The sequence below is a fragment of the Chrysemys picta genome, chromosome 11 (assembly GCF_011386835.1).
Source record: "Chrysemys picta bellii isolate R12L10 chromosome 11, ASM1138683v2, whole genome shotgun sequence".
In the NCBI taxonomy this organism is placed as follows: Eukaryota; Metazoa; Chordata; order Testudines; family Emydidae; genus Chrysemys; species Chrysemys picta.
In genome coordinates, this window is record NC_088801.1 from 21,502,114 (window position 1) to 21,527,280 (window position 25,167).

At 37.9% G+C, this 25,167-nt stretch overlaps 1 protein-coding gene across 1 annotated transcript in view; it reads right to left on the reverse strand.

Annotated features, from left to right (window-relative positions):
- Positions 1-25,167, reverse strand: part of LRP1B (LDL receptor related protein 1B) — a 1,261,104-nt gene that overhangs the window by 582,735 nt on the left and 653,202 nt on the right. Inside the window, exons 8-10 of the mRNA XM_065561615.1 lie at positions 11,143-11,365; positions 6,733-6,904; positions 1,491-1,634 (exon numbers count right to left, since the gene is read on the reverse strand). Coding sequence (XP_065417687.1) covers positions 1,491-1,634; positions 6,733-6,904; positions 11,143-11,365 — 539 coding nt within the window. The remainder of the gene's footprint in view (positions 1-1,490; positions 1,635-6,732; positions 6,905-11,142; positions 11,366-25,167) is intronic.

Genomic DNA, 25,167 nt, shown 5'->3' on the forward strand with positions numbered 1-25,167 from the left:
TTGCAAAATGCAAACAACCATTGCCGCCTAATCTTCTTTATGCTGCATAATGTCACTTGTTAATTAACCGGCACAATTAGAGGTTTTTTATTCAATACCAAAAACTAAACCCTTAAATATTCTGAATGTATCTAAACTCAAAAAGACTAGCTAATTACATTACCTTAATTAAAATACAAATAACTTCTGTGATTAGGTTATATCTAATTAATCATTCTTTTGTCTGTAACAGTCCACGTTGCAAAAACATGACAGATCATAAGATCACACTGGCTACAAAGTTAAACAGCATGTATAATATCGTAGGCATTTAATTTTACAATTCATTAGGCTCTGTCAAGGCTGTTGTAGACAGTGACTGTGGCATTCATTAAATCTGACAATACAGAAAACTTCAGCAAATTCAAAACAGACCACTCAAAATCTTTCATCTGAAGACAGGCAGAAACCAATAAATCAAAAGATCTTTATCTCATTTGGACAGTGCTAAGAATCCACACAAATGACTCTCAAAGTTTTGCTGCAAACATAAGAAAAAAATTATGGCAAAACTTTTCATCAATGCCTCTAGAGCTCTAGGTTGATTTTTTAAATCAAATCTGTTTGGTTTTAGCTGATGTACATAAAATTCAGTTACAGGGTGGGAAGAAAGAATAAACTATTTATTTGAAAATTTCATCAGATTTTTTATTGATGATGCCCAAACCCCAAAAGCATTTGAGAATCAGTTTAGTTTACCTGTAAGTGTCAAAATACGAGCATCTATCTACTTGTGCGGTCCGCATCACACTATTATCTGAACTAAACCAAATGTCTTTGGCCAAGAGATCAGACTAAAAATCTCAGAAAACCAAGCTTTCTCATAAAAGTTTTACGACTCATATTTTGGTTGGATCAGATAATCCACAGGTTGTGTTTCTCTCAGAATACTCCATCTGCTACTGGTCCCAGCCCAAATCAGGAATTTTCAGAGAAGAAATATTTGAGCTTCAAAAAATGTTTGCACTTCTTATGTTACTCAAATCAACGTGTTCTTCCAAACTATCATGGACAAAACCCTGTTTGACTTATTCACACAGAGGGACTGCTTATGAATCAGAATGGTGAGAAGGATTTGACCCGCTGTGGGTAAAAATTAATGTGAAAGTATTTAATTCTGTTGCACTACTGATGTATTATGACACCACATAAACAGAGAGTAAAAGTTACTAAATGAATATTTGGAAGGATTTGGTTTTGTTGTTGTTGTTTTTAATTTTAGTCAATAGTGCCTCAGGTTAAATTTACCCATTTCTATAGAATGAATTTAGTCAGATAGCTTTAAGGGAATAAAAGGAGAATGTGAGCAAAATGGCAGGTGCATATTGCAAGCAAATTTTACCTAACAACTTATGTTATTTCTATTGTTGTTGATGATAATGTTAATTAACACTCAGAATGCTACTCTGAAATATTAGCTGCTAGCAAAGTGTTTGATTTTAACAACATACTTTTGCATGACCTGCCATCACTTCCCAAGACGAAGCCAGTCCTGCAGCGACAAGTCCGTGTTTTGTAGTTGCTGCTGAGCAGACAGATGTGTGAACATCCCCCTGGCATTCCATATGGGTCTACTTCACATGCATGGCTTCTGACTACAACAAATGAAAAATAGCATGCTTGAAATCTTTTAAAAGCAGGATAATTATATGCATCAGCATGTTGAGAGTTTAGACAGAAAAGTGAATCTGAGCTACAATCCATCTTTTCCCAGCATACAGTCATAAAAGAGGTCAGAATTTTTAAAAATGATGCCCCAAACAGACAGGTATATAAATTCAGAATGCTATAATGTAGCTATTAAACCACATTCCACATTGGAGTAGGTACGCCAGCACTCTATATGAACAATAGACCTGAGAAGCATTCGCGGAAGTAGCACATCACAGTGGAGACTGACATTATTTAACAGATTGCAGCGTGTGCTCCTTCCATGTCAACTAAGCTCAGTATTGATCCACACCCTGGCTCTATATCCTTGTGGGGGAGTCTACTACTATCTCCCAGTCATTACGCTCAGTGAGGACAGGACTGGGATTTTGGCACATCCATGTACACAAAAGCAGTAAGGCTTCCCCACACACTCTTTTCCACATTTGCACCACTATGAAGAGCAAGCCACAGTTTGCCCAAAATGTTCGTTTCTCTTGATATTACATTTTAAAGGCATACTTCTGAATTAACAGTAAGAGTATCCAAAATTAGGTATGAAAATATTTGATAATGAAGATAACGGAAAAGACTTACCTTCTAATTCCACCTGTCTGAAGATATCATCTTCCAGGATTTTTATTCAGGGTTTCTAGCTACTTAGTAATTCTCTTAGTTCTTTAGATTTATTGACACTTGAGGGTACAGACAGTGGGGTAGAGTGTGAACTAGGCCACCTATTGACAGGCACATACCACCCCTGTCAAGTATAAATGCTGGCCGGCAAACATTCTAGTTAGGTCCTAGGTTTGTAATCTATCATTTAAATCAGCTTCTGCACCAAATGACTGCTGGATAACTAATGTGACACCAATTTTTAAAAAGGGCTCCAGAGGTGATCCTGGCAATTACAGGCTGGTAAGCCTGACTTCAGTACTGGGAAAACTGGCTGAAACTATAGTAAAGAACAAAATTGTTAGAGACATAGATGAACATAATTTGTTGGGGAAAAGTCAATATGGTTTTTGTAAAGGGAAATCATGCCTCACCAATCTACTAGAATTCTTTGAGAGGGTCAACAACATGTGGATAAGGGGGATTCAGTGGATATAGTGTACTTAGAGTTTCAGAAAGTCTTTGAGAAGGTCCCTCACCAAAGGCTCTTAAGCAAAGTAAGCAGTCATGGGATAAGAGGGAAGGTCTTCTTATGGATTGGTAACTGGTTAAAAGATAGAAAACAAAGGGTAGGAATAAATGGTCAGTTTTCAGAATGGAGAGAGGTAAATAGTGGTGTCCCTCAGGAGTCTGGAATGATCTGGAAAAAGGGGTAAACAGTGAGGTGGAAAAATTTGCAGCTGATACTCAAGATAGTTAAATCCCAACCAGACTGCAAAGATTTACAAAAGGATCTCACAAAACTGGGTGACTGGGCAACAAAATGGCAGGTAAAATTCAATGTTGATAAATGCAAAGTAATGCACATTGGAAAACATAATTCCAACTATGCATATAAAATTAGCTATTACCACTCAAGAAAGAGATCTTGGAGTCATTGTGGATAGTTCTCTGAAAACATCCAGTCAATGTGCACAACAGTCAAAAAAGTTAACAGAATGTTGGGAATCATTAAGAAACGGATAGATGATAAGGCAGAAAATATTATAATGTTTCTATATAAATCCATGGTACGCCCACATCTTGAATACTGAGTGCAGATTCTATATAAATCCATGGTACGCCCCATCTCAAAAAAGATATATTGGAATTGGAAAAGGTTCAGAAAAGGGCAACACAAATTATTAGGGGTATGGAACAGCTGCCATATGAGGTGGTATTAATAAGCCTGGGACTTTTCAACTTGGAAAAGAGACGACTAAGGGGGGATATGATAGAGGTCTATAAAACCATAACTGGTGTGGGGAAAGTAAATAAAGAAATGTTATTTACTCCTTCTCATAACACAAGAACTAGGGTTACCAAATGAAATTAATAGGCAGTAGGTTTAAAACAAACAAAAGAAATATTGTATGTGTGTGTGGGGGGGGGAAGGGGATTCTAGTCTAGGAACCTCTCAATAGTGGGTCTTGTAGGTTCTTGTAGTTTGAATTTAAAATAATCTGTCTTGGACTGCTTGTATAAAACCAGTTAAAGGAAAGATCATCCCCTGCTGAGACACTTCCTTTGTTCTTCTCTATAGCAGAAAAAGTATCTACTATCAAAAAGAGAACCCCAGTTCATCTGGGTGCCTCTTATATGGAGGAACACTCACCTGATAAGCTAAGTGCTTCCAACTGCAAAGCTGAGGCTCAAAAATAGCAAGATGTGAATGCTTGGTGAAGACTTGGTTTTGCTGGTGATAGCAGAGAACACTTTGCTGAGGAAGCTGTTCTCAAGAAGAAGCTATGCCTGTGTCAACATATGCAGCATTGGTGTCCTGGTGCTCACTGATCTTGTCCAACTCAGGTTTTAGCTTTGAGCATCTTGGACTGGCCTCATGCCAGACTTCTAGAAGTCTCCTTGAGATTCTGCCACATTATTCTGCCTATTATTCTGCCACACCGGTAAAGGTGGAAGTCGCAAAGTGGCCTTCCTTCCTCTTTAGATGCCATACTTGAAATAAGGGGCAAAAGGTCCTTAAAAGTCATTGGCCACAACTCACGGCATTGAGGGAATCGCAAGAGTGAAAGAAGATCAAGTACAAAGACGGACAACAAATTATAAGATGTTTGGATGCTCAACAAACTTTTGCCCTGGAGCTCCTGGGACTCAGACACTGGGGTGAGGATCACAGTGCTGCCACAAGAGGACCAGGAAACCAGAAAAAATGCCACAGCAGGGGCAAAAAAAGAAGAGGGTGGGGATTCTGAAAAAGATTAGTGATACCTGCAAACCAAAACAGGTGCTGAAGCACGAGAGTGCTAAGAAGAGAAAGTACCAAAGTGCTGAGAAAAACAAGTGCCATGGAACCAATGTAAAACCAGGTGCTCAAATACGGTAAGTACTGCTGAAGGATACCAGACAGGCTTCATTAGAATCCTGGGTGCTGGAGATCAAAGAAACAGTCTCCTGTGGGGAGATCCTTTGCCATCTTCATCAAGGAGAAAGTGATGGGAGCATTCATAAAGCACTTGGGTTTTTGCACAAAAATGAGGATACATGATGGATGCTGGACAGCAGGACATGCTATATCTAAGTGAAAACACAGCCAGTGCTCTTTTCAGAGCACTTTTTCTGGCATTCAGGATCATGATCTTCCCTACCCTTTCTAGATATGCCTCATCTGAATGCTAACCCCTCCACTAGTTCCCTAGTTCAGTAAGCCAGATTATGGATTCCTCTTGTACAGGGAGCTTGGAGACAGGATTCCTATATTCTAATTTCACTCTTCTAGCACACCTATGCAGGGCTCAAAGCCTATTTTCTTTTTTATTCCCAACTTTCTGTTTTTGTTTTCTTAACAAATAAAATATTATTCAAGTTCCATATTCTAAAGGTATAACAGAAACCTAACCAAGCTGAGATAGCCTGTGCAGCAAATCTTAATGAGCAAGAAACATGTCCATTCAGAACATAACTGGTCTAGTATAACAAAGAGCACAGGAGAATACCACATAGTCACAAAGGATGTAACAAAAGTTACATCAAAATCATATATCCTGTATGCTAAACCTCCTTGCTCCCCCCCTGAGGACAAGAGGTCAGCCTACACAACTATGATTCTTTGCAATGCTCTTCGTGGATGGCATCTGCAGATCAATGTTCTCAACTATGGGTTGAAAATCAGTTCATCCAATCTATATCAAGCGAGAGTTTGATGCAGCTTCAGAATCCTTTGTAACATAACGGTTCAATTATATAATAAAGTTCACATTGTCTGTAAAACTGGTGTGCCAGTTCCCATGTTAGAGTAGCCAAAGCAACAATATCTGTTCATGTGAATGATATCAAATAGCTCTTCTTGGGAAACCATCATTTTACAAAATTAGAGCCTTACCTTTCAGTGTCTGCATGTCCAAAATTTCCACAAAAATCAGTCGGTATTTTGTGTGTGCAAGGTCTGCAGGATCAGGCCCGTAATTAGAAATGTGCAGGAATGGGATTTTCCCATCAACAAAAAAGTTTGAGATTTTGAATGTTTTCATTTTGAATTAGAACAAAAACAAAAAAACTCAAAACAAATGTGTGAGGGGAAGGTGAGAAATATCCATTTTAGGATAATTGAAACATTTTTTTGGCTTGCTGACTGCCCTCCTAACAGGTGTCCAGCTGCCTGGAGTCCTGGGCTGCCCATCAGGTGGACACCTGGGGAGCCAGGCAGCCTGGAAATCTTGGAAGCCTGAGGAGCTGACCAACCAGGGATTCTGGGGATCCTAGGATCCTAGGGAACTCCAGCCTTCAGCACCCCACCAGGCAGCCAGCCAGGGATTCAGATATTCCACCAGCTGGGAAGTCTGTAAGCCTGGGGATCCTGGCTCCCTGGCCACCCACCAGGCGGGCAACCTGGGATCCTGCAAGGCAAGAAGCTAGCCACCCATTGAGCCCTGGAGCCCAGGGAACCTAGCTTATGGCAGCCCGTCAGGCAGGCTACTGAGGATCACTGGGAACCTCAGTTCTCACCAGGCTCACTGCCATGGAATCTGGAGGCTTGGGAGGACAGAGAAGCGAGTGGGCTGGCTTGCAAGTTGGCAGGAAACTGAACAGGCAGGCAAGCTTGCAGGCTGCCTGCTTTCTATTGAAAGTTTTAACAGAATCAGCTCATTCCAGTGGAATCTTCTGAGTCTGTCCAATCAGTATTTTCCAATGGGAAACTGTTCCATGGGAACGTTTTTGACCTTCTCTACTCATATCTATTTTCCTAGCAGATGCACAGAAGAGTTACATAAGTAACTCCATTACTTGTCATAAGGGTTTTCTACATAAAAATCATACCTATCAACATGCCTGTTAGAACAAAGCCCCCAGCATAACCGCAAAGATTTCAGTGAAGTTACACCAGAACTGGCTCCAGAGAAGAGTGTACCACAAAGAGAATTTTGAGCGTACCTGTTGGTTGCATTCTTTTCTGATAGACATGGATCTCTCTTGCATTTTCAAGTCTAATCAGTGACTGAACATCTGTGCGATTGTATCTGTTTATTTGTAAGATGCTGAAGTTATCTGAATTAGTTGCATATAGATAGTTTTCAAATACTGTTAAACTATAAAGATGCTTAACCTGAAAAAGAGAAAAAACATGGCTATTTTTATCATGACTTTAGAAAATAAATAATAATAAATAATAATAATAATGTAATATATAGAGACTGAACTGTACAACAGAACCAGTTTTTGAAAAAGTCAATAAATATTTTTAAAATCTCAGTGAAGCCTAACCATCAAGTGATTTCTGGTTTCTTTTCACTAGAGCAATATAATATTTTGATTAAAATTCATGTTTTACAATTAAATTTATGTAAAGACAGAAAAAAATCAATATTTTATATATACACACACATACACATACATACATACACACACCCCATTCTAAACACACTTCTATAAGTCTCACAGACCTTTTTTTGTCTTAGCTGTGTCTGTCTTCTAGATTGTAAACTCTTCAGTGCAGGAAATGTTTTAAATGAGTAATAAATAATAAATTAATAATAATAATAGCAACAGCATTCAGTATAGAGTAGTAAAAGGCTATTATCTACATACAAAATGGAAGAATCATGCATGCACAATACGTAAGGTGACTCACTTTCTTATTTGAATAATGTTATAATTAGAGTTAAGTGAATGCTGTAAAATGTTTTCAATAAATATTTTCTTAAATTTTTAAATGGGGTGTACCAGGCCTTTGTGGCTCCTACTGGAGGACCCACTACTCTTCTATACCCCGCGCTAGGAAGCAGTGAGATGGCAGGAAAACAGCAGCAGAGGCGGGTCCAACTCAAAGAGGCCTCACGAGAGCAGCTATCGTGGAAGCTAGAGAGACTTGGTCCTCCTAGGACTAGAAGAGCTAGAGACAACCAATGATCCAGCAGGTTCAGATAAAAGGAGCTGCAGGGCCTTTGCAGATCAGTTTCTGGCTAGGACCAGAGGTATGAAGAAGGGTGCTCCCCCCCCTGACCTGGGAACAGAACCTGAGAAGGTAAAAGGGGCCTTGTAGGAAGAGCCCCAGGGAAATAGCTGTGATGGATTGGAGTGAACAGTATGTAGTTGCTGTGTATGGGGTCCCTGGGTTTGAACCACAAGAAGTGGGTGGGCCTGGGTTCCCCTACCAGCCACAAGTAAAGTGGCATAAACCCCAAGAAGGGGATAAGCCTTATTTGGGAGTCAGAATAAAAGGATGAATTTAAAGGATCCAGAGATGGGGCTGAGACCCTCGTGGGTGCAAATAGACTGTTTAATTACCAAACTCTTTAATACCCAGAAAGGGTTTCATTTGGACTTTGTGACTTGGCCAGAGGGCCAAGCCTTTGAAGACTGATCAAGGTCAGCCAGCAATCTGTAGGGGGAGCAAAGGTGGAGAAAAGGAAGTAGTACCCCATCCAGTTGCTCAAAGGCACTCCACAGGTGAATGCCCCGTTACATCATCCTAGCACTCCTTTTTGTGTTGACTTTCTGTGAATTTTTGGGTGGCTGTATTTTACTGGAATAAATGCTTGCTAAAAATAAATTCTAACATCGTATTCATAGTATTCAGGCTTAATGTGTGTATCTATGCATGTGTGGAAGTGCATTCATTCAGTCAAGAAACAGGGACACAAAGTTAGTTAACTAACCAATCACTTTTATCAAACAACTTGAATATCAAACATCCAATATTCCAGAGACTCTTTGTGACCAACTGAAAGAGTTTAAAAAAATAAAATAAAATAATTATTTTGAAAAAAAAAATCAAGGAAATTCCAATTTGATGGTAGATATTCCAAAAGATGAATATTTGATTCTATTAATCAAGGAATTATTCACTGTGATGTATCCACTCAGCTCAATGTTATGCTGGACACACAGACACCTTTCTTAAAATTCTTATTTTGTACCACTAAAATCTCACCCATTTCTGAAAATTACTCCCACCGGGCCAGATCTTGGCATCCATACTCAGACCTTACTCAGTCAAAACTCTAAACTGAAATCAATAAAAGTTTTGCCTGATTAAGACTCAATAGGATTTAGTCCAATCATAGTTATGGGAATGTGGAGAAGAAAACACTGAAAATAATGATGCATCTGCATCACTTTGCAGTAAACTATTACAATGCCAATGTTTTACCAAGAAAATATTATATTATATTTGTAAATATTTTAATATTGAAGGAATAGAGCCCTGTGCATTATAATTTATTTCCCCCCCATTTGCCCACTTCTTAACGTTTTATTATTCATTTGCATCCCATTGTGAGGTACTATACTGACTTAATTGGAGTTGTGCAACTTATTTTTATGATGTATTTTATGATGTTTTAATTATTTTTTATCTGTTTTATGCATTATTGTGATGGATTTTAAGCATAAATGCAATTCCCCAAGTATCTTGCAAACATGAAAAGACATATAGCTTACTACCAATGAAGCCAAAGAGATGGAAGCCAAAGAGACTACACATGACTATGCCAGTAAGCAATAAGCCAAATCTTGTTTTCAGGATCAAGACTTTAATATCTACAAAGAATACCAGTTAATATACTTGAATTATATAGATTTAAAGGAATCCATTTTTATAATTTTTATGAGATGAACAGACTTTTTTATAAGAGCAAAAAATAGAATTCCATTTCCCAGTGTTTAAATATGTCTATATGTTCATCTAAAATTTCTCTCTGTTTATTTGATTATGTAACCTCCTCCCCTGATAATAATTTCTAGCCCCTAACTTTCCAGTAATGTCCAGCTTCCCAGTAACTGGATCAAATTCAGCCCTGGGATAAACTGACAACTCCAATGAAATCCATTGAAATCACCAGAGTGGACTGAGATGATTGATAGGTTGCTCCTTCTGTATGTGATTTAACAGGCTGCCCTAATAGCCAATTGGAATGCTTAACTTTTTGCTACTTCTCACTCCCTCAAACAACCAGCATTCAAGGACGCATTTTATATTCTCTCCATTCTTATCTAGCTAGATTGCTTATTAAAGCAGTTCCTCTGTTCTGTTTTAGGAACTGTTCTTCAGCATCTAAGCTCCCTGGACAAGAGGAAAAATAAAACAGGCCAAATTGTAATCTTTGCTAAGGCACTTTAACAGACCAAATGTGTGATAGTAAGCTGCAAAAATTGTGTGCCAGTTACTGCTAAAGATGGACCCACCTTCTAATCTAACTACATAGTGACAGAATGTGCCAGTAGCACCAGATGCTGAAAGGATTCAAATTTACAGGAACCTCCTTTCCAGCACAATTGGCCAAAGGCCATGGCCAATGCAGTCTATTACAGAAATTGAAAAGCCTGATATCTTCCTCTCAGCCGGCCCACATGGGCATCTCTTTGCTATTTCCTGTATTTATATTTTAAAAATCAAAAAGTTAAAATATCCTGTTGTCTCTTGGTTGAGCTGGTCAATTTCAAGCCCTTGCTTCATGCCAATTTCCCTTTGTTGGAGAGAAATCGATATCACAGATGGACATGTAATGTGCTCATTCTGAAGTCACATGTTTTTAACTACTCTATGTACATGAGACTAGTCAATCTACAACTGAGATAGACCCAGCCACACATGGGCAACTCCAGGAGCCCCAGCACTGTCACTGTGAGTAGCCGCTAGGAACAGCTGCCTTTGTCGTTGTCCCTTCAGGTTTCCAACTGTCCTCCCAACTGCCACAGAATCTTTCATTCCCTGGCAACGTACTACACTCTAGTCAGAAGCCAGAGGGGCAGCAACAGACACACCACACTGCTGTATGCTGATGTATTACTGCTCAGCAGATTTATCACAGTCCCATGGCTTAAGGGCTTGGATTCAACTCCTACTGAAATCAATGCAAAGACTCCCACTGATTTCAATGGGAATTGGATCACTCTATATTCATCCAGACTGGCCTGGACTGGTGAGCATATCTCACTAATCATCTTTCCTTCTTTGGTGTTATCCGGATGCATCTCCTCACCCCTATATCTCTTCTTCCTAAGGTATTAATGCTATCCCCTGCCTAGACGTACTTCTAACTCTATAACGTCCTTCCATTTCCCCCTGTTGAGATCCTTACATCTCTGTTTCTTCTCCTTTCCTAGGTTGTCTCTCATGTTCATTGCCCAAGAGTCACAGCACAGGATCTGGCCCATAGACTGTAAGGTGAAATAAACTGCACATAAAATAGAACATGCAGCTGAATTCTTGATTACCTGACTCATTTGGACCAAACACAAATAGTGAATTTTACGACAAATATTTGTTAATGCTATGCACATTCTTTTAATAATATTATTACTTTTTTATTATATTAGCTGAATCGTCAAATAAATACTTACTTGTCGGCCTTGAATTATTGTATGCCTGTTTCTTCCTTGATAGTCGACAACTTCTATGTAGTCCAGATATATGTCTATCCAGTAAACATATTTATTGACCAGATCAACTGCAAGAGCGGTTGGCTGCTCAATTTTAGATTCTACTATCCTTGTTCTATTCATCCCATCCATGTCACATCTCTCAATTTTGGCAACATTCCCATAGTCGGTAAAGAAAAGTTTTCTGTTGAAAGAAAATAAAGTGTTGTGGATATGTTTTTGCTTTGTTATTTTTTAAGAGGGTGAGCTTGATGGGTAGGTCCCCAGTGGGGCATTCTGTAAAACAAGTTTTCATTCTAATTCATTTCAGTGGTTGCATCTGTTAGTAACCCATAACCATTACCATATAATATCAGTCATAAACAGAGAAATCTGCTAATGAATACTGTAAGGCATGAGGGAGCAGGTTAACTAAAGATGTGAAATATTCCAGCAAATGTGCAATTGCATTGGATTTTGTTCTGTTTTTGTTAGAGAATTTTTTTAATGTATTGAAAAATATGTGCCTTGAGGGAGCCAATACTGCTGATTAGACATGAAATTCTTATGCAATTAAGTGCATCAACCCAAAAATGTATGTGTCTTATGTGTTGTGTTTATCTTGCTTTTTAAATTGCTTCACTGTATTTTTTCTTTCTTCTATAAAGGCTATTAGAATTTCATTTATGTAGATGCTAAGGTTGTTACAAATAGTAGAGATCAGCAAAATTGTGAAATAATTAAGCAGCTAGAAGCAAATGTACTATGTATATTGACAGATATAATAAATGCAAAAGTAATCCAAAGTTCTAGATGCTCTCAGATATTCCAAAACATAACATTTCACAAAAGAAGGCAATTTACTCTATATTTCAGTTTTATCCATTTTGGGGAAAGAAAGACAATGATGGGCTACGAGCCCTGAAGAACCTCTAGTGCATTTATTTTTCCAAAATGAAACATCCCGTGCAAGATTAACAGAAATCTATCAAAGACTTAAACATACCACAAAAGCTTTTAAGCCTGTTTGTTTGATTACCATTCACTATGTTTAGTAAACACAAATCAATTTCAATTAACTTGACAATATTTTAACAAGATTACTTTCTCATGAGACTAAATTGCATTTGTAAATAGAAGACCATCTTGCCATGACTTTAACACTATGACAAGAATAATTCAATTTCTAGTTACTGAATATTATTAATATTACCATGAGAATCAAAGATTTGATTTTCCAGATTTAGTAAATGATCTGTTAGTTATCAGCATTATTGGAACAGTATGTAAAGCCAGGGGTACCTTTTTGTTGAATAATAATTATCTAAAAATTAATTGTTCTGGTAATTGTAGCTTCCACTGAGCATTTAATATTGCAGTATGTGGTACCTTGGAAAGAAAGTGGAGTTGCAAAGAAGCCAAATGAAAATTATGTTACGTTATTAATATCTTACAACAAATGAGAATATATTTTAAGTGTAGGTCAAAAGGATCTCGCATCCAAGCAGACTTTTAAAAATAAAAAATACATTACAATAATATTTTAAATACATATAGTTTAGAGGAAGCTACTTTTGTTGTGTTAAAATGAACTGATCATATTAAGCTTATTCTTTAAAAAACTCAAACTCACCATTCAGTTCAGTGTAAAAAAATGGTGGCATGATATAGTCCAGAATCACTAATTATATTGTGCATGGTACAAATGACATGAGAAGCATATTAAAATGAGATAGTTAAAAATTAGCAAAGAAATACAATTAATTTAAAATTATAGTCACAAAAACAGTATCTTAAAATAATGTTTATTAGCTATCATAAATGTTAAGCCCTCTCACCTATTGCATTTAAATAAGAGTGGAAAAAAAACACTAAATGTACTTTAGAAAACAATCCTGCAATTACAGATATATGGTTAGACAGCTAACAGGTCCTTTCCATTTCAGATGATGATTAATATCAAAGCTTACCTCAAGATCTCAGAATCAAACTGGATTCTTTCTGATTTTTTTTACAGTAGCACAAGTAACAAAGATTACAGAATCAGAATTTAGCTGACCACGTTATTGATAGTAAACTCTTTTTACAGGGATCATCTTTTTTATGTGTGTTTGTATAGAGCCTAGCACAATGGAAAATGCACAACCATATTCAGCACAGGGATAAATTAAGACACCTGAGATCTCTGACACTATCAGGCCCACAGAGTAAAGGTTCTCACAACCAATGCTGCGGCCTCCAAAAAAATTGTCCTGCCAAACATCATCATTCCTGGACCGCAGCTTCCTTTTAGAGCCTGAAAGACTACTCCCCACAGTTCAGCCCCCAAAGATTATATTCTTCCATCACAATTCTCATTTTTCCTTCAGGCTTTCTTCCTTCCCCAGCTCCTACCCTTCTCTGAGTTATCACTCACTGTTTCAGCTCTTTTCAGGTTTTCAAAAGCAACACTCCACCAGTTTACACTTTGTTTGCAAGTTCTCTCTGCAACGATCAGAGATGGAAACAAATGACACCTGGGGTTGTGGAGCATAACTGTGTGGCAATACAGTGAATTACACAGCAGTGGAATTGTAGAATATCGAGGAACCTGTACCTTCCTAGCTGCCATTCCCCACATCTTCTCTCTCTTCCATGTCTCCTTTCATCATATGTACAGCCCTGCAAATCTGCGGATATCCATTTTATATCTGCATCTGCGGATGTGGATATCCATGGACCATGTTTGTGGATCACATGCAGATACAAATTTTGTATCCGCACAGAGCTCTAATCATAAGGACAGGAAGCACTAGAGAAGGGACAAATCTCGCAAATGCACTGGTGTTTCAAGTGCAATGCCTACTTCTCACATGACAATATAATGTGAAGAAGAGTTATTTCTACAGCACAGAGCATAATAGAAACATGATCTTAACCGTGGCACTATAATAATAGAAATAAGTATTAATAACAACAATAATAGGCTTTTTGCCTGTTTCCCTATGAAGAGTTGTGGATTTGGTGCCAGTTAGAAGGCAGCAATTAATTGGGCTGTAGTCGGTGCCTCCTTCTCAGGAAAGGGCAATACAGAGGCTCCCTCGAAGAACAAGGCTAAGATCCAAAGGTGCATGGAACCTAGCTTTGAATCACCATTCATTTCACAACAGAGCACCACCACAATATTCAAAACCAACCAACCAAATGCCCTTGTAGAACATTCATTGTACTTTTAGCATGGAAATCACTATGGTGGTGAGTCTCCAAGTTTGGGTCAACTGAATCAGGCTCACAGGGCTCAAAATAGCAGTGGAGACATTCCCACTTGGGCTGGAGCCAGGGCTCTGAGATCTGTTAACAGGGAAGGATCTCAAACTCACTGTCACAGGCTTTTTTGGGGGGGGGGGGGTGAGGGGAGGGACGGGGAGGGGAGGCAGTATAGACTTACCCTTACTGGTTTATATCTGCAGTAACACAGATGGCTGTCTCAACAGTGAATAGGATAGTAGCTCTGAATTTGTGTACTTCTCAAAACAAATCTCCTTCATTACTATACTAGTTACAAACTGTCACTTTCTATATTCACCTCTTCTAAACTGAATAAAACAATGCACCCTGTAGGGGGGAAAATCTACTAGTTACTGAATTATTTATATATTTACCTGGCAATTTAAACTTCTCATATATTTTGAGGTGCTCTAATGCACACACTACATTGGTTTCATGTCCACAGTAGGAAATGACCTCATTATCCTTCTGAACAACCATCACATTGTTCTGAAACCATCTCTTTGTTTGCTCATTCCATCATCTTCATTATGATAAATATGTTGCACCCTATTATATGTTGTGCTAAACCTGAATGGAAATCAATGATACTGCATCTTAGTTCTGTCTTTCTGAAAAGCAGTAAAAGCAACCTTTCTGATATATGTGATTATAACTATTTATAAATAAATTGGACAATAAATGATCTTGAACTTGAACTCAGGGATGTGAGGGAAAAGACAATGATTTGCTTTGCTTTTGTGCATGAAGGGGAGAGACTAAGAAAACACAAGACATTTCTCAAAACATTTGGATGAGCTTCAGATAAGCACATAGATATTTCAACCTCTTGCATATTATAAATAAAAGCCTTAAAAAGAAATTGAAAGTACAGCAGAGTCAGTTTCAAGGATTGCAGAATGACTCGCAGTCCTGTGGTCCTAGACAAATAGACGAGACCTTGAAAAAACATGCCTGGGAACACCATTCCGAGAGTTGAAACCAGTACACTTCAAAAGAGGGAAAACAGTAATTGTACATAACAGAAAAAAACCCGGAAAAATCATAACTAATAGGTTTGATAACACAGTCACGCTGCTTAGCAGCAGTGAGAGCTTTACAAATGGATGAACCACTATTGCTCAGGGTGCATAAAAATCAATGCTTTTTTTTACATTAAAAAAATAAAGATTTTTTTATTTAAATCTGATTTTTTTTGATAAAATGTTTTTTGAGGAAAAAACCTATCTAAAGATAGTTTTAATTAAGATACATTATATCTCATCATTGAATAGGGATTATAAATTCTAATTCTATAGTATGAGACAATATATTCATGTAATGTTTAAAAAAAGTTTTGTAAATGAGTTCCAATAGTTCATGGATTAGGGACCCAATCTTATGGGGTTCCACAGGCTTCTCTATAGATTATTTGGGTTAATCTTTCTATCTACCCAATGGGACTCAGTGCTCAGTCTAGAAGATACCATTAGAGATGTTTAGTTTTGCAGTTCTCAAACTGTGGATTTGTGTCTCCAGAGGTAACATGCTTGTTAACAGCAAAAATGTTTTTAAATAAATACATAATATATAGAGGTGAGAAATAACAGACCTCAACTCAATTGTCCCTCTGCAAATTTGTGTACACAGAGTCAATCCCTTACCTCTCTCTAAAAGTGCAAAGTTTCAAAAGGTTCAATGAATAGAAGATTGTTGGAGGTGGAATAGATCTGGACAAGGAGAAGAAGTCTGGAGATAAATGTGAGAAGCAAAGGACATATGCTTGTTTTGTTAAAATATTATATGTTTGCTGTTGAAGAAAAAAATCCAGAATAGTTAACGTTGTTGTTTTAGTTAAATAAAAATTTAAATATCTGTCTGATGATGTTCTCCTCCTAATACAGCATGGCAAGAAAATCCTCCAAATGTTAATGATTAACCCATTGAACTGGAGATAGTTCACCTCCCAATGACTTCAAAAATATCTGCTTCAATTACCTTTGTTAAATGAAATAACCAATCATTCATTTTCTGATATAGCTGTAAAACTAATCTGATACTTTTTCAAAATAAATCACTGTTTAAAAATGTATAGTGTGTACCTTCTAAAAATGAAACCTACATCTATCTCTGAGTTGTGACGAATATGTAATTAAGGTTATAACAACCAAAAAGAATGCACTTTTATGTAGAAAACCATGATTAAATAGAGTCTTCCTGACTAGTGATTTAAATCATGATTTAAATCAATTTGATTTAATCCACCCTGCTATTGCTCCATCCATCTCTTCATCTTTGGGCAACCTCAGTAATCAGTGCTTCCAAGTTACTTCACAAACAGCAGGCTGGCAGTAGAAATACCAAAAGCAGAAAGCTTGCTTGCTGCTCCTCACATCAGTGGTTCTGCCAGATCCAATGACACATAATATGCGTGGAAATGAAAAGGGGATTGTGTGTGACTGCTAAGAATAAGTCCAGCAAGACTTCTTAGTATTTGTGAAAAATAGAATAATTCCACTCACAATGTGTGTAACTGCTATGTGAATAAATTAGAGGGAATGCCTATGTTTTGACCATTTGTTTGCTTGGGAAAAGGAGAAAAATATGCAGAATAAGTTTTGCAAAACCACATTGTCTTTCTATTAATCCACACATATTTTCAGCAGTGTGAAGACATTAGAATCAGTACCTGACATGGGGGAAAAACTATAATAAAATAAAATAGAATAAAAACTTGTATTTTAAATCAAAGCTACTGAAAAATAAATTCAAGATGAGGGAATGTTAGGAAAAAGTTATATTGTGACTGTATAAAACGATATAGTGTAGATATATCTACATCACGGAGACAGATACATTATATTATATATAATATGTATAATGTGCGTATATAAAGAAGAAGGTGCCAGGCCAAGTCATAGATACTCAGCACCTCTCAGGATCTGGTTATGTGTTAATGCCTCATTACAGTTTAAAATTTGAACTCAAAAGTCAGGAAATGTAAAAATGAAAAAAAAAAAAAAAGCTCTACCAATAGTAGAACTAGATCCATCAGATTACTCAAACTGTACTAAGCTATTAATTTTAGTCAACCAGTAATTTAAAAAAATATTAAATATAGATAGTATTTTTTTTTATTTTCTTGTGGTTAAATCTGCAAGCTCAAAATGTGCAACCCCAATTTTTTTAATTTAATTTCATTTTTGTTATTTTTTTAAAGATGGGAATGAAAAGCAAAACAAACAATAAAACTCTAGCTCTGGAGCTACCAAGTTATACAATTGGGTTCTGATCAACGCCAATGTACTGCTTTCTAAAAAACAAAATCCTAGGTGTGGAAAAAATTCAATCATGCTATAGCTGCATTATAGCGGCACAAGTAATTATAAATCTCACATTCACAAAAACAGTTTATCGATTTGTTTATAACAATGCACACCCACTTTTATTTTTATATAACACTGATATAATAATGGGCGCCGGCCATGTGTGATATCTTTGCTTTAGCCACAATATTCATTACATATTGCTGTTGCATTTACTTCTGTTTTTCAAGACATAAAATGTTAGACTGAAACGTGTGATCTCTGATGATGGTAAATGTTTTTGGAAAGTTTGAGCAGAAATCCTTCAGCTCTTTTTTGATTTATGAAAGAGTGAAAACAAAATATGCTTCTCAAATTGTCAAATAAATTCTAATCACACTTTAAAATCAAAACAGAAGTAACTGGAGTCTTGGCTCTGCCCCTTGTCCACCATAACAAGCTTCTGCAATGATGTATGCTGCAAACAATCTTGGGTCCCCAACATGCCTGTATACCACTTGCTGGTACAGCAGGAATCTTATATGATAGTAGATAATGCAATCAACTTTTTATTTTCATGTGAAATCCTTACGCTGCTTCATTATGCTCTCTCAAAGTATTGCATTCTCATCAAACTCATGGAGGTAAATATGCAATAGACCCACTGCTCTGCCATATTCTCTGCCTCTCTCACTCCACATATGGATTTGTGTCTCTGCATCTATGTAAATACTATACTAAAAATAATTGCATTGCTACTGAAATAGAAAGCTAATAACAACAACAACAACAACAACAACAAACAGTTTGTAGTTTTTTGCCAGAGGCTAAATACTCAACAGAATTTTGTGCTAAATGAATATAAACAAAGTGCCAATCTCACTCTCTCGCTCGTCATAATAGCTAAATCTATTTTTCCTCCATCTGCGGTAAAGAGATTAAAGCTATGAGACATAATCCTGAAAAACTACATTCTTTAGTAGTTATCAAATTTATTCTTGCTTAATCTGCTACTCTGTCTAAATATAATTCAATACCCTTTACCTTAAGCAGCGTAATTAGCTTGAGCAATTTGGTGCAGTAATGCTGAATTTTTAATGCATTTCTCTCAGTTCTAAATGAAGGTAAGGGATGTTAAGTCTGAAATTGTTATAATTTCCAAAGCTGATTCTTAAAACACATTTGTAGAGGATATTCATGGACTCATTCAAATTTTGCTTTCTTAGTATACTGAATTTATACCCCCTCCCCACCGACACACCCACTCCCACACAGAGTACATCCTGAACCTAAAGAGTTGGCACCCGCCACTTTGTTTTGTTTTATTTATTCATTTATTATGCACATAGTAGGAGAGAAAAAATCCCTTCCTCCATCTCCCAACCATTCTTTCTGAGTAGTTCCACTGATTTCAAAGGGAATTGCTTAATTGCTGCTATTATACCTGAATACCGGGGGGGGGGGGGGGGGGGGGGGGGGGGGGAGGGGAAGGGTAAAGAGAGGGGAGAGTAGAATATGTCCCAAAATATACCAAATGACTGTTGTCTCTGGCACATGCACTCAACTTAGGCAACTAATACCTTCTTAATTAAAAGGTTAAACAAAATATTTCCCCAAAACAAAATTACAGACTGACATCCATTATTACTCTTCCCCCAGAGGACAACAAACCCAGGCTCCAACAGACCAGGAGGTGGTATGAATTCCCAAGTTAAGGGCATTTAAACAAATCCCATTATTTCAAGTGCCCTTGTTGCTTTCAAATTTGGTGACAATACAGAAGGACAGAAGCAGTCTCTTAAATATCTTCCACCCAAATGAAACAGGATTTTATAGATTACATTTAACAAACCATTTGAGTTGCATCTAGAAGCAAATAGGAAGTGAATGGAGCTGATGATGAATTGATGTAATAAGTACTCTAACATTACTAATAACATGGAAAGATGAACGATATACTAGTAGAAGATTCTGAGCATCCCGTAGTGGTATATATAGCAAACTGCCATGATCCACTATGAAGGTGACAATGGCATGAAGACTTGGGTCAGCTTTGAGAAACATGGCGTCAGACACTAAATCAAGTCACTTTATAGAGATAATTGAGTAACCTTTCTGGCTGCTACTTTCTAAGTGTTAATATGTTGGAAGAACAAACACACTTACCTTTTAATCTAAATTTAAGGTGTTGTCATACACTGTTCTACTGGATAAAGTGAAAGATATACAGGCAATCTCCTGATAGATTTGAAACATCAAAAGTTTGAAGTCAAACGATTTATCAAAAACAAAGCTGAAAATTAAATAGTTTATTCCTTATGGGTCAGGTTTAATTTTTAATTATATTAATTCCGATTTATCTTTAGTGAGTTTTGCATATTTAAAATTCTTGCTTTCCAAGTAATAATTTCAGAGGAGGAGACAAGGAACAAGAGTTTGATGAAAGTTGGATGAAGTGTTGTAGAGGAAATCCAAAAACTAACAAACAAAGCACATAAATCTGATGAAAGCCTTTTATGATTAGAAATGTGAGTGGTTTATTTCACAATGGGCAGATAGTCCTATTGATTCATTCCATGATATGATCCCTATTTAATAAGCATTATAGTTTAATGATGTAATTCAAAGTACACAGTGATGAGTAGGTTCTTGCAATCCCGGGTCACTAACTTGCATACTACAAGCTGGGTCACAAGAAAAACATGATCTCTGTCTATGCAATTAGGGAATGTTTCTCTCATTACATTGTTACACTGGATAGCAAAGTAAAAAAAATCAGCAGTAGTTGCAATTGTGCAAAAAGAAATATGCGAAAGTTAAACAAGAAGGAATTATAAACTCTGGAAAAGGCCTCTTTAAAATTCAAATACAGGTGAACAAAGCTTGTGGCCATAAGAGGTCTTGTTTGGTCAGACGGGACCATCATAATCATCTAGTCTGACCTGCTGCACACAACCTCACCCACCCACTCCTGTAATAGACCCCTAATCTCTGGCTGAGTTGTTGAAATTCTTTAATACTGCTTTTTTGAGAAACCACCAATTCTCTTGAACTCTTTTCCCTTCGATTTCCTTCCCATGGGAATTAACCTACCAGTTCTCAGTTTGTTAAAGTATGCTTTTTTTTAAGTCCATCAACCTTATTCTGCTGCTCTGACTCCTCCTTCTCCTTAGAATAATGAAATCTATCATTTCATGGTCAATTTCACCCAAATTCTTTTCTACCTTCAGATTTGCATCCAATTCCTACCTGTTAATCAGAATCAAGTTTAAAATAGCTACTTTCTCCACCTTCTGAAACAAGAAGTTGTCCCCAGTACATTCCAAGAACGTACTGGTAATTTTGTGTTTTGCTGATTACTTTTTGAACAGATAACTTGGTAGTTAAAGTCACCCATTATTACCATATCTTGTGTTTTGGGCATTTCAATTGTCTTTTCTAGAAATGACTTCTCCTCCTACCATAGTATTTCCCCTGTCTCTCGCTTTTCCCTGCCTGTCCTTCCTGAATAAATCTTACCCTTCTATATCAGTACTCCAGTCATGAAATTTATCCAACAAAATCTAAGTGATGCCAAATCATGTCAATTAAATGTTGAACTTTGGCACCTGGTACTTTTGTGAATCTAGCTCTAAGTGCAATTCTTTTTCCAAGTATGCTTCACAAAGATTGACCAGCTTAGTTTAATTTAAATTACATATATTTTGTTAATTTTTATATATATATATATATATATATATATATATATATGTCCATTAGAGAATTGCAGTAACTCCATACTTTGCATTTATAAACATTTTTCCCTGCCACGTTTTTCCCCTTTGTCTAATGTGACACAAAATCAGTCCAGTTAAAAATATTCTGGCAGAAGCCAAATTATCCCATTTACAAGTAGAAAGCTGTGAGGCTCCAGTAGTCAGACTGACAGCTCATTTTAGAAAGGTAAAATTCAATTTCCAATAATGTTTTCCACATGATCCAAATGACTGTTATATTTAAACAGTTTCATTTGTAAATGAATTTAGTATACATGAAAGGTGCTGGATTGACAGTCCTGGAAAATAAAGACCTTTATTTATCCAGAGAACCAGGACAGCCTGGGTGGTAGCAGTGTAAGCAGTCCCATCCACATTCATCAACTTTCACCCAAAGAAATGCCATCTATGAAGTGAATGGTAGCTTAGTCTTCTCCAAACCATTCAATACCTTGGCTGTCTGTGCAGCGTTCCAACAAAGGTCCCAAATAAAGGTAAATGTGCTGGTGGATCTACTCCCTAAGACCTAGACTGAGACCACTAACTCATTGCACATAAGCAAGGACTCCAGCACATTGTAGAAAGCTGGTATCTGGGGTTTGTGAGGCACTCTGGTGCAGCTGACTGGAAATTGTGTGGCAGCTTCATTTCCATTTTCAAATGGAGGTGTTCAATGCAATATGAATAGTGAATTGGTATAGGAGACCTTGTGAAATTTTTATAGTAAATTCTAGTCAATTTATGTTGTCCACACAACTGCAGTTTTTGATATGCCACATACGTTTGTGCTGAATAGCATCACAGAAATAGTCAGAGAAAATTGGAAGTTTGGCCACATGGGTTTTGGGCAGTTGAAGTCCTTGGTACTTGCTCTGGGTACTTGGGGAAATTGTAAGATTGTAATATTTGGGACTGTGGGACTACCACATTGTAGCTTCAGTTCAACTGGTTACAATTCAAATGACCTATAATGAAATAATTAACAATGTGAACATTGAAAATTGTCACCTCTAAGGTTAAGAACAAATAGAGATGAATGGACTGCTACTGTGTTGAAACCACAGACTATCATCCTAACCAATCCTGACTCATTGTACGCCCTCATCAGTCTGCCTGTATCTGTCTGCTGTCTCTTGTATTATATTTAAATAATAAGCTCTTTGGGGCAGGCACCGTCTTTTTGTTCTGTACTTATACAGCGCTTAGCACAATGGCCGTGGTCCATGATTATAGAAATAATAATAGTTTACTCCAGGAGTTACTTTTTCGGGCTGTCTGCAGATTCAGGCAGATGGAACTGGACAGAATTTCCCTTTCCTTGTGTTTACAAGGTTTTCTATAAAACCACGAAGGTTAGAAAAACTTTTTAATTAAAATTTAGATTCTGGAGCACAATTTTGAAGTAAGGGGTGGATTCCATGGCAAATGCTGTGATTAAGGAATGGTGAAATACACAGAGCCTATACTTGAGATACTGAATGACCAACGACTTCTGCAGGCAAGTTTTACACAATAATAATAATAATAATAATAATAATAGGGTTTCCTATTATTACAAAAGTACAGACCGGACTTCTGCTGAGCAGCACAATGTTAAATTCAAGAGCCACTGAGGAGCCAAATCTTGAGGCTCAGAGATACGAGGTTGGGGTGCTCATGGTGCCCAACTTCTGTGTCAGATCTGACCTGAGAGGGAGGCGTTAAAACATCGCCACAGATAGATGAACTAGATCTAACTATCATTCTTGTCTCAACCATGAAGGTGCTATCAAAATGGCCATCAACTGCTCCTCCCTCAATTGGAATAAAGTTTCTGAGGATTACTGGTGTCAGAGCGTAGCCATAAAGAAGAAGATCAGGTCAGGGGAGTAGTAGGGTGTCTACTAAAGAACTGCAGCTGCATCCTTCCTGGGAGCAGAAGATCTGACATTTCATATTGATCGGGGTTTCAAAGAGATCCATTATTGCTTGGCAGATGCTGTGAAAAACCAAGTTGTTGAGCTCCCACTCATGGTCCAGCTAGATTGTTCCTGCTTAGGAACTCTGGCACAGTGTTTTGGAGGCTGGCACAGGGCACAGTTCTCTCTGCCAGACTGGTGCCTCCTCCTGGTACTCTAGGGATTAGCTCGAGGCCGATGCCCCTCCATCTACGGTTTGCACACTGGCACTCTGTCACTGCTCCTGCCTATGGCTCCTCTCTCAGCTCCAGAACAGCGGCATCCTCTTCGTGGCTCAGCCCTCCGGCTCTGTCACTGTCCATGTCCCTCCCTCTGGGGCAGGTTTGGTTCCTCCATAGTCCAGCCACTTCCCCAGTAGTAACTGCAGTTAATTGTCCTGTCACTTCCCCACAGGTGAGTCGGGGGGAATCCAGGCCTGCCCAATACTCCAGGTCCCAGTCCAGGGACCCTGTGGATCGCAGCTTCTTGCTGCGCCTCAACTATTGCTGCCTTCCCCGCTGTCACAGCACCCTCAGTCTCTGCAACCTGCCTGGAGCTTGTTCTCTTCTCCCCAGGGTTCCTACCTGTACTGAGCTGTCCATGGTTCTACAGTGTTTCAGCCTACTCCAGACAGAGCCCTCTCCCCTCAAGCTCCAGACCCTGTGGTTCTTTTTGTATGGGCCTGTTGGGCTCTGATTGGCTGCTTATCACAGCCTCTCTTCTATTGGCTGCTTTTTGCATAGCGTCTGTAGGGCTCTATTAACCCCTTGCATGCCAGTGTGGAGTGGACACGACATCACAGAGGCCTGGTAGGTAAATCATGGAGAATATTACGTGGGGGGACAATTTTCCAGTTCTGCAGTATTAGTGATTCTGCACATAAGCACTTGGATCTTGCTCCTGCTTGTTGATTTATATAGTACATTGCCGCCCTGTGGTCTAACATTACTCTGACTGGGTGGCCATGAATGTCATGGAGAAAGTGCCAGAATGCATAATGAACTGCTATTAGTTTTAAGACATTCAAGTGAAGCAACACTTCTGATCTCATTTGGAACAGCACAGAAGTGGTGTGGGGTGGCGTCTTGGAACAGGGAGAGAGTGTGCCAAGATTGGGAAGCATGCATCACATGTTGCCGGATCTCAGTCATCCTTGGGGTCATTTAGATTGGGGGAGTAGAGAAGTGGCTCTACGCCATCCTCCCACTCTCCTTATATGAGGATATGATACTTTATATTCATTCATTGTTTCTATCTTCTAGCAATCAGTTGTACTACCTCAAATCCAAGTCAAAATCCCTATTAACTGGATACAAGAAGTCTGGGAATTCCAGAAACTACCAGCTGCAACCTTCTCAATTACCTTTAACAAATGAGGAATATGATACAGATATGATACTTGGTGAGATGATTGCCAAACAATGATTTCAAGTAAGCATCACATGATAGCTTCCTTAAGGACAATGTGCAGCCAGCCCACTCCTACATGGAGGTTTTGACACCTTCCACAACAGTGGACCCAATACTTCCCTGCTGACCTTCTCCAGCCAGGAAGAGCAAGGACATAACTTACAGAGCAGTCATGTTTCCAAAACCACAATGAATAAGAGTTCCCAAAATTCAAGAAAGACAAAACTAGCTCTTGTCTACTCAAACCATTGGTCTGTCCAAAAAAGAAGAGTATTTTCTCCATAGAGTAACATGGAAACCTAACATTAAGCATAAAACTTGAATTTGTAACCAATTGGAGACAGTACAGATTCA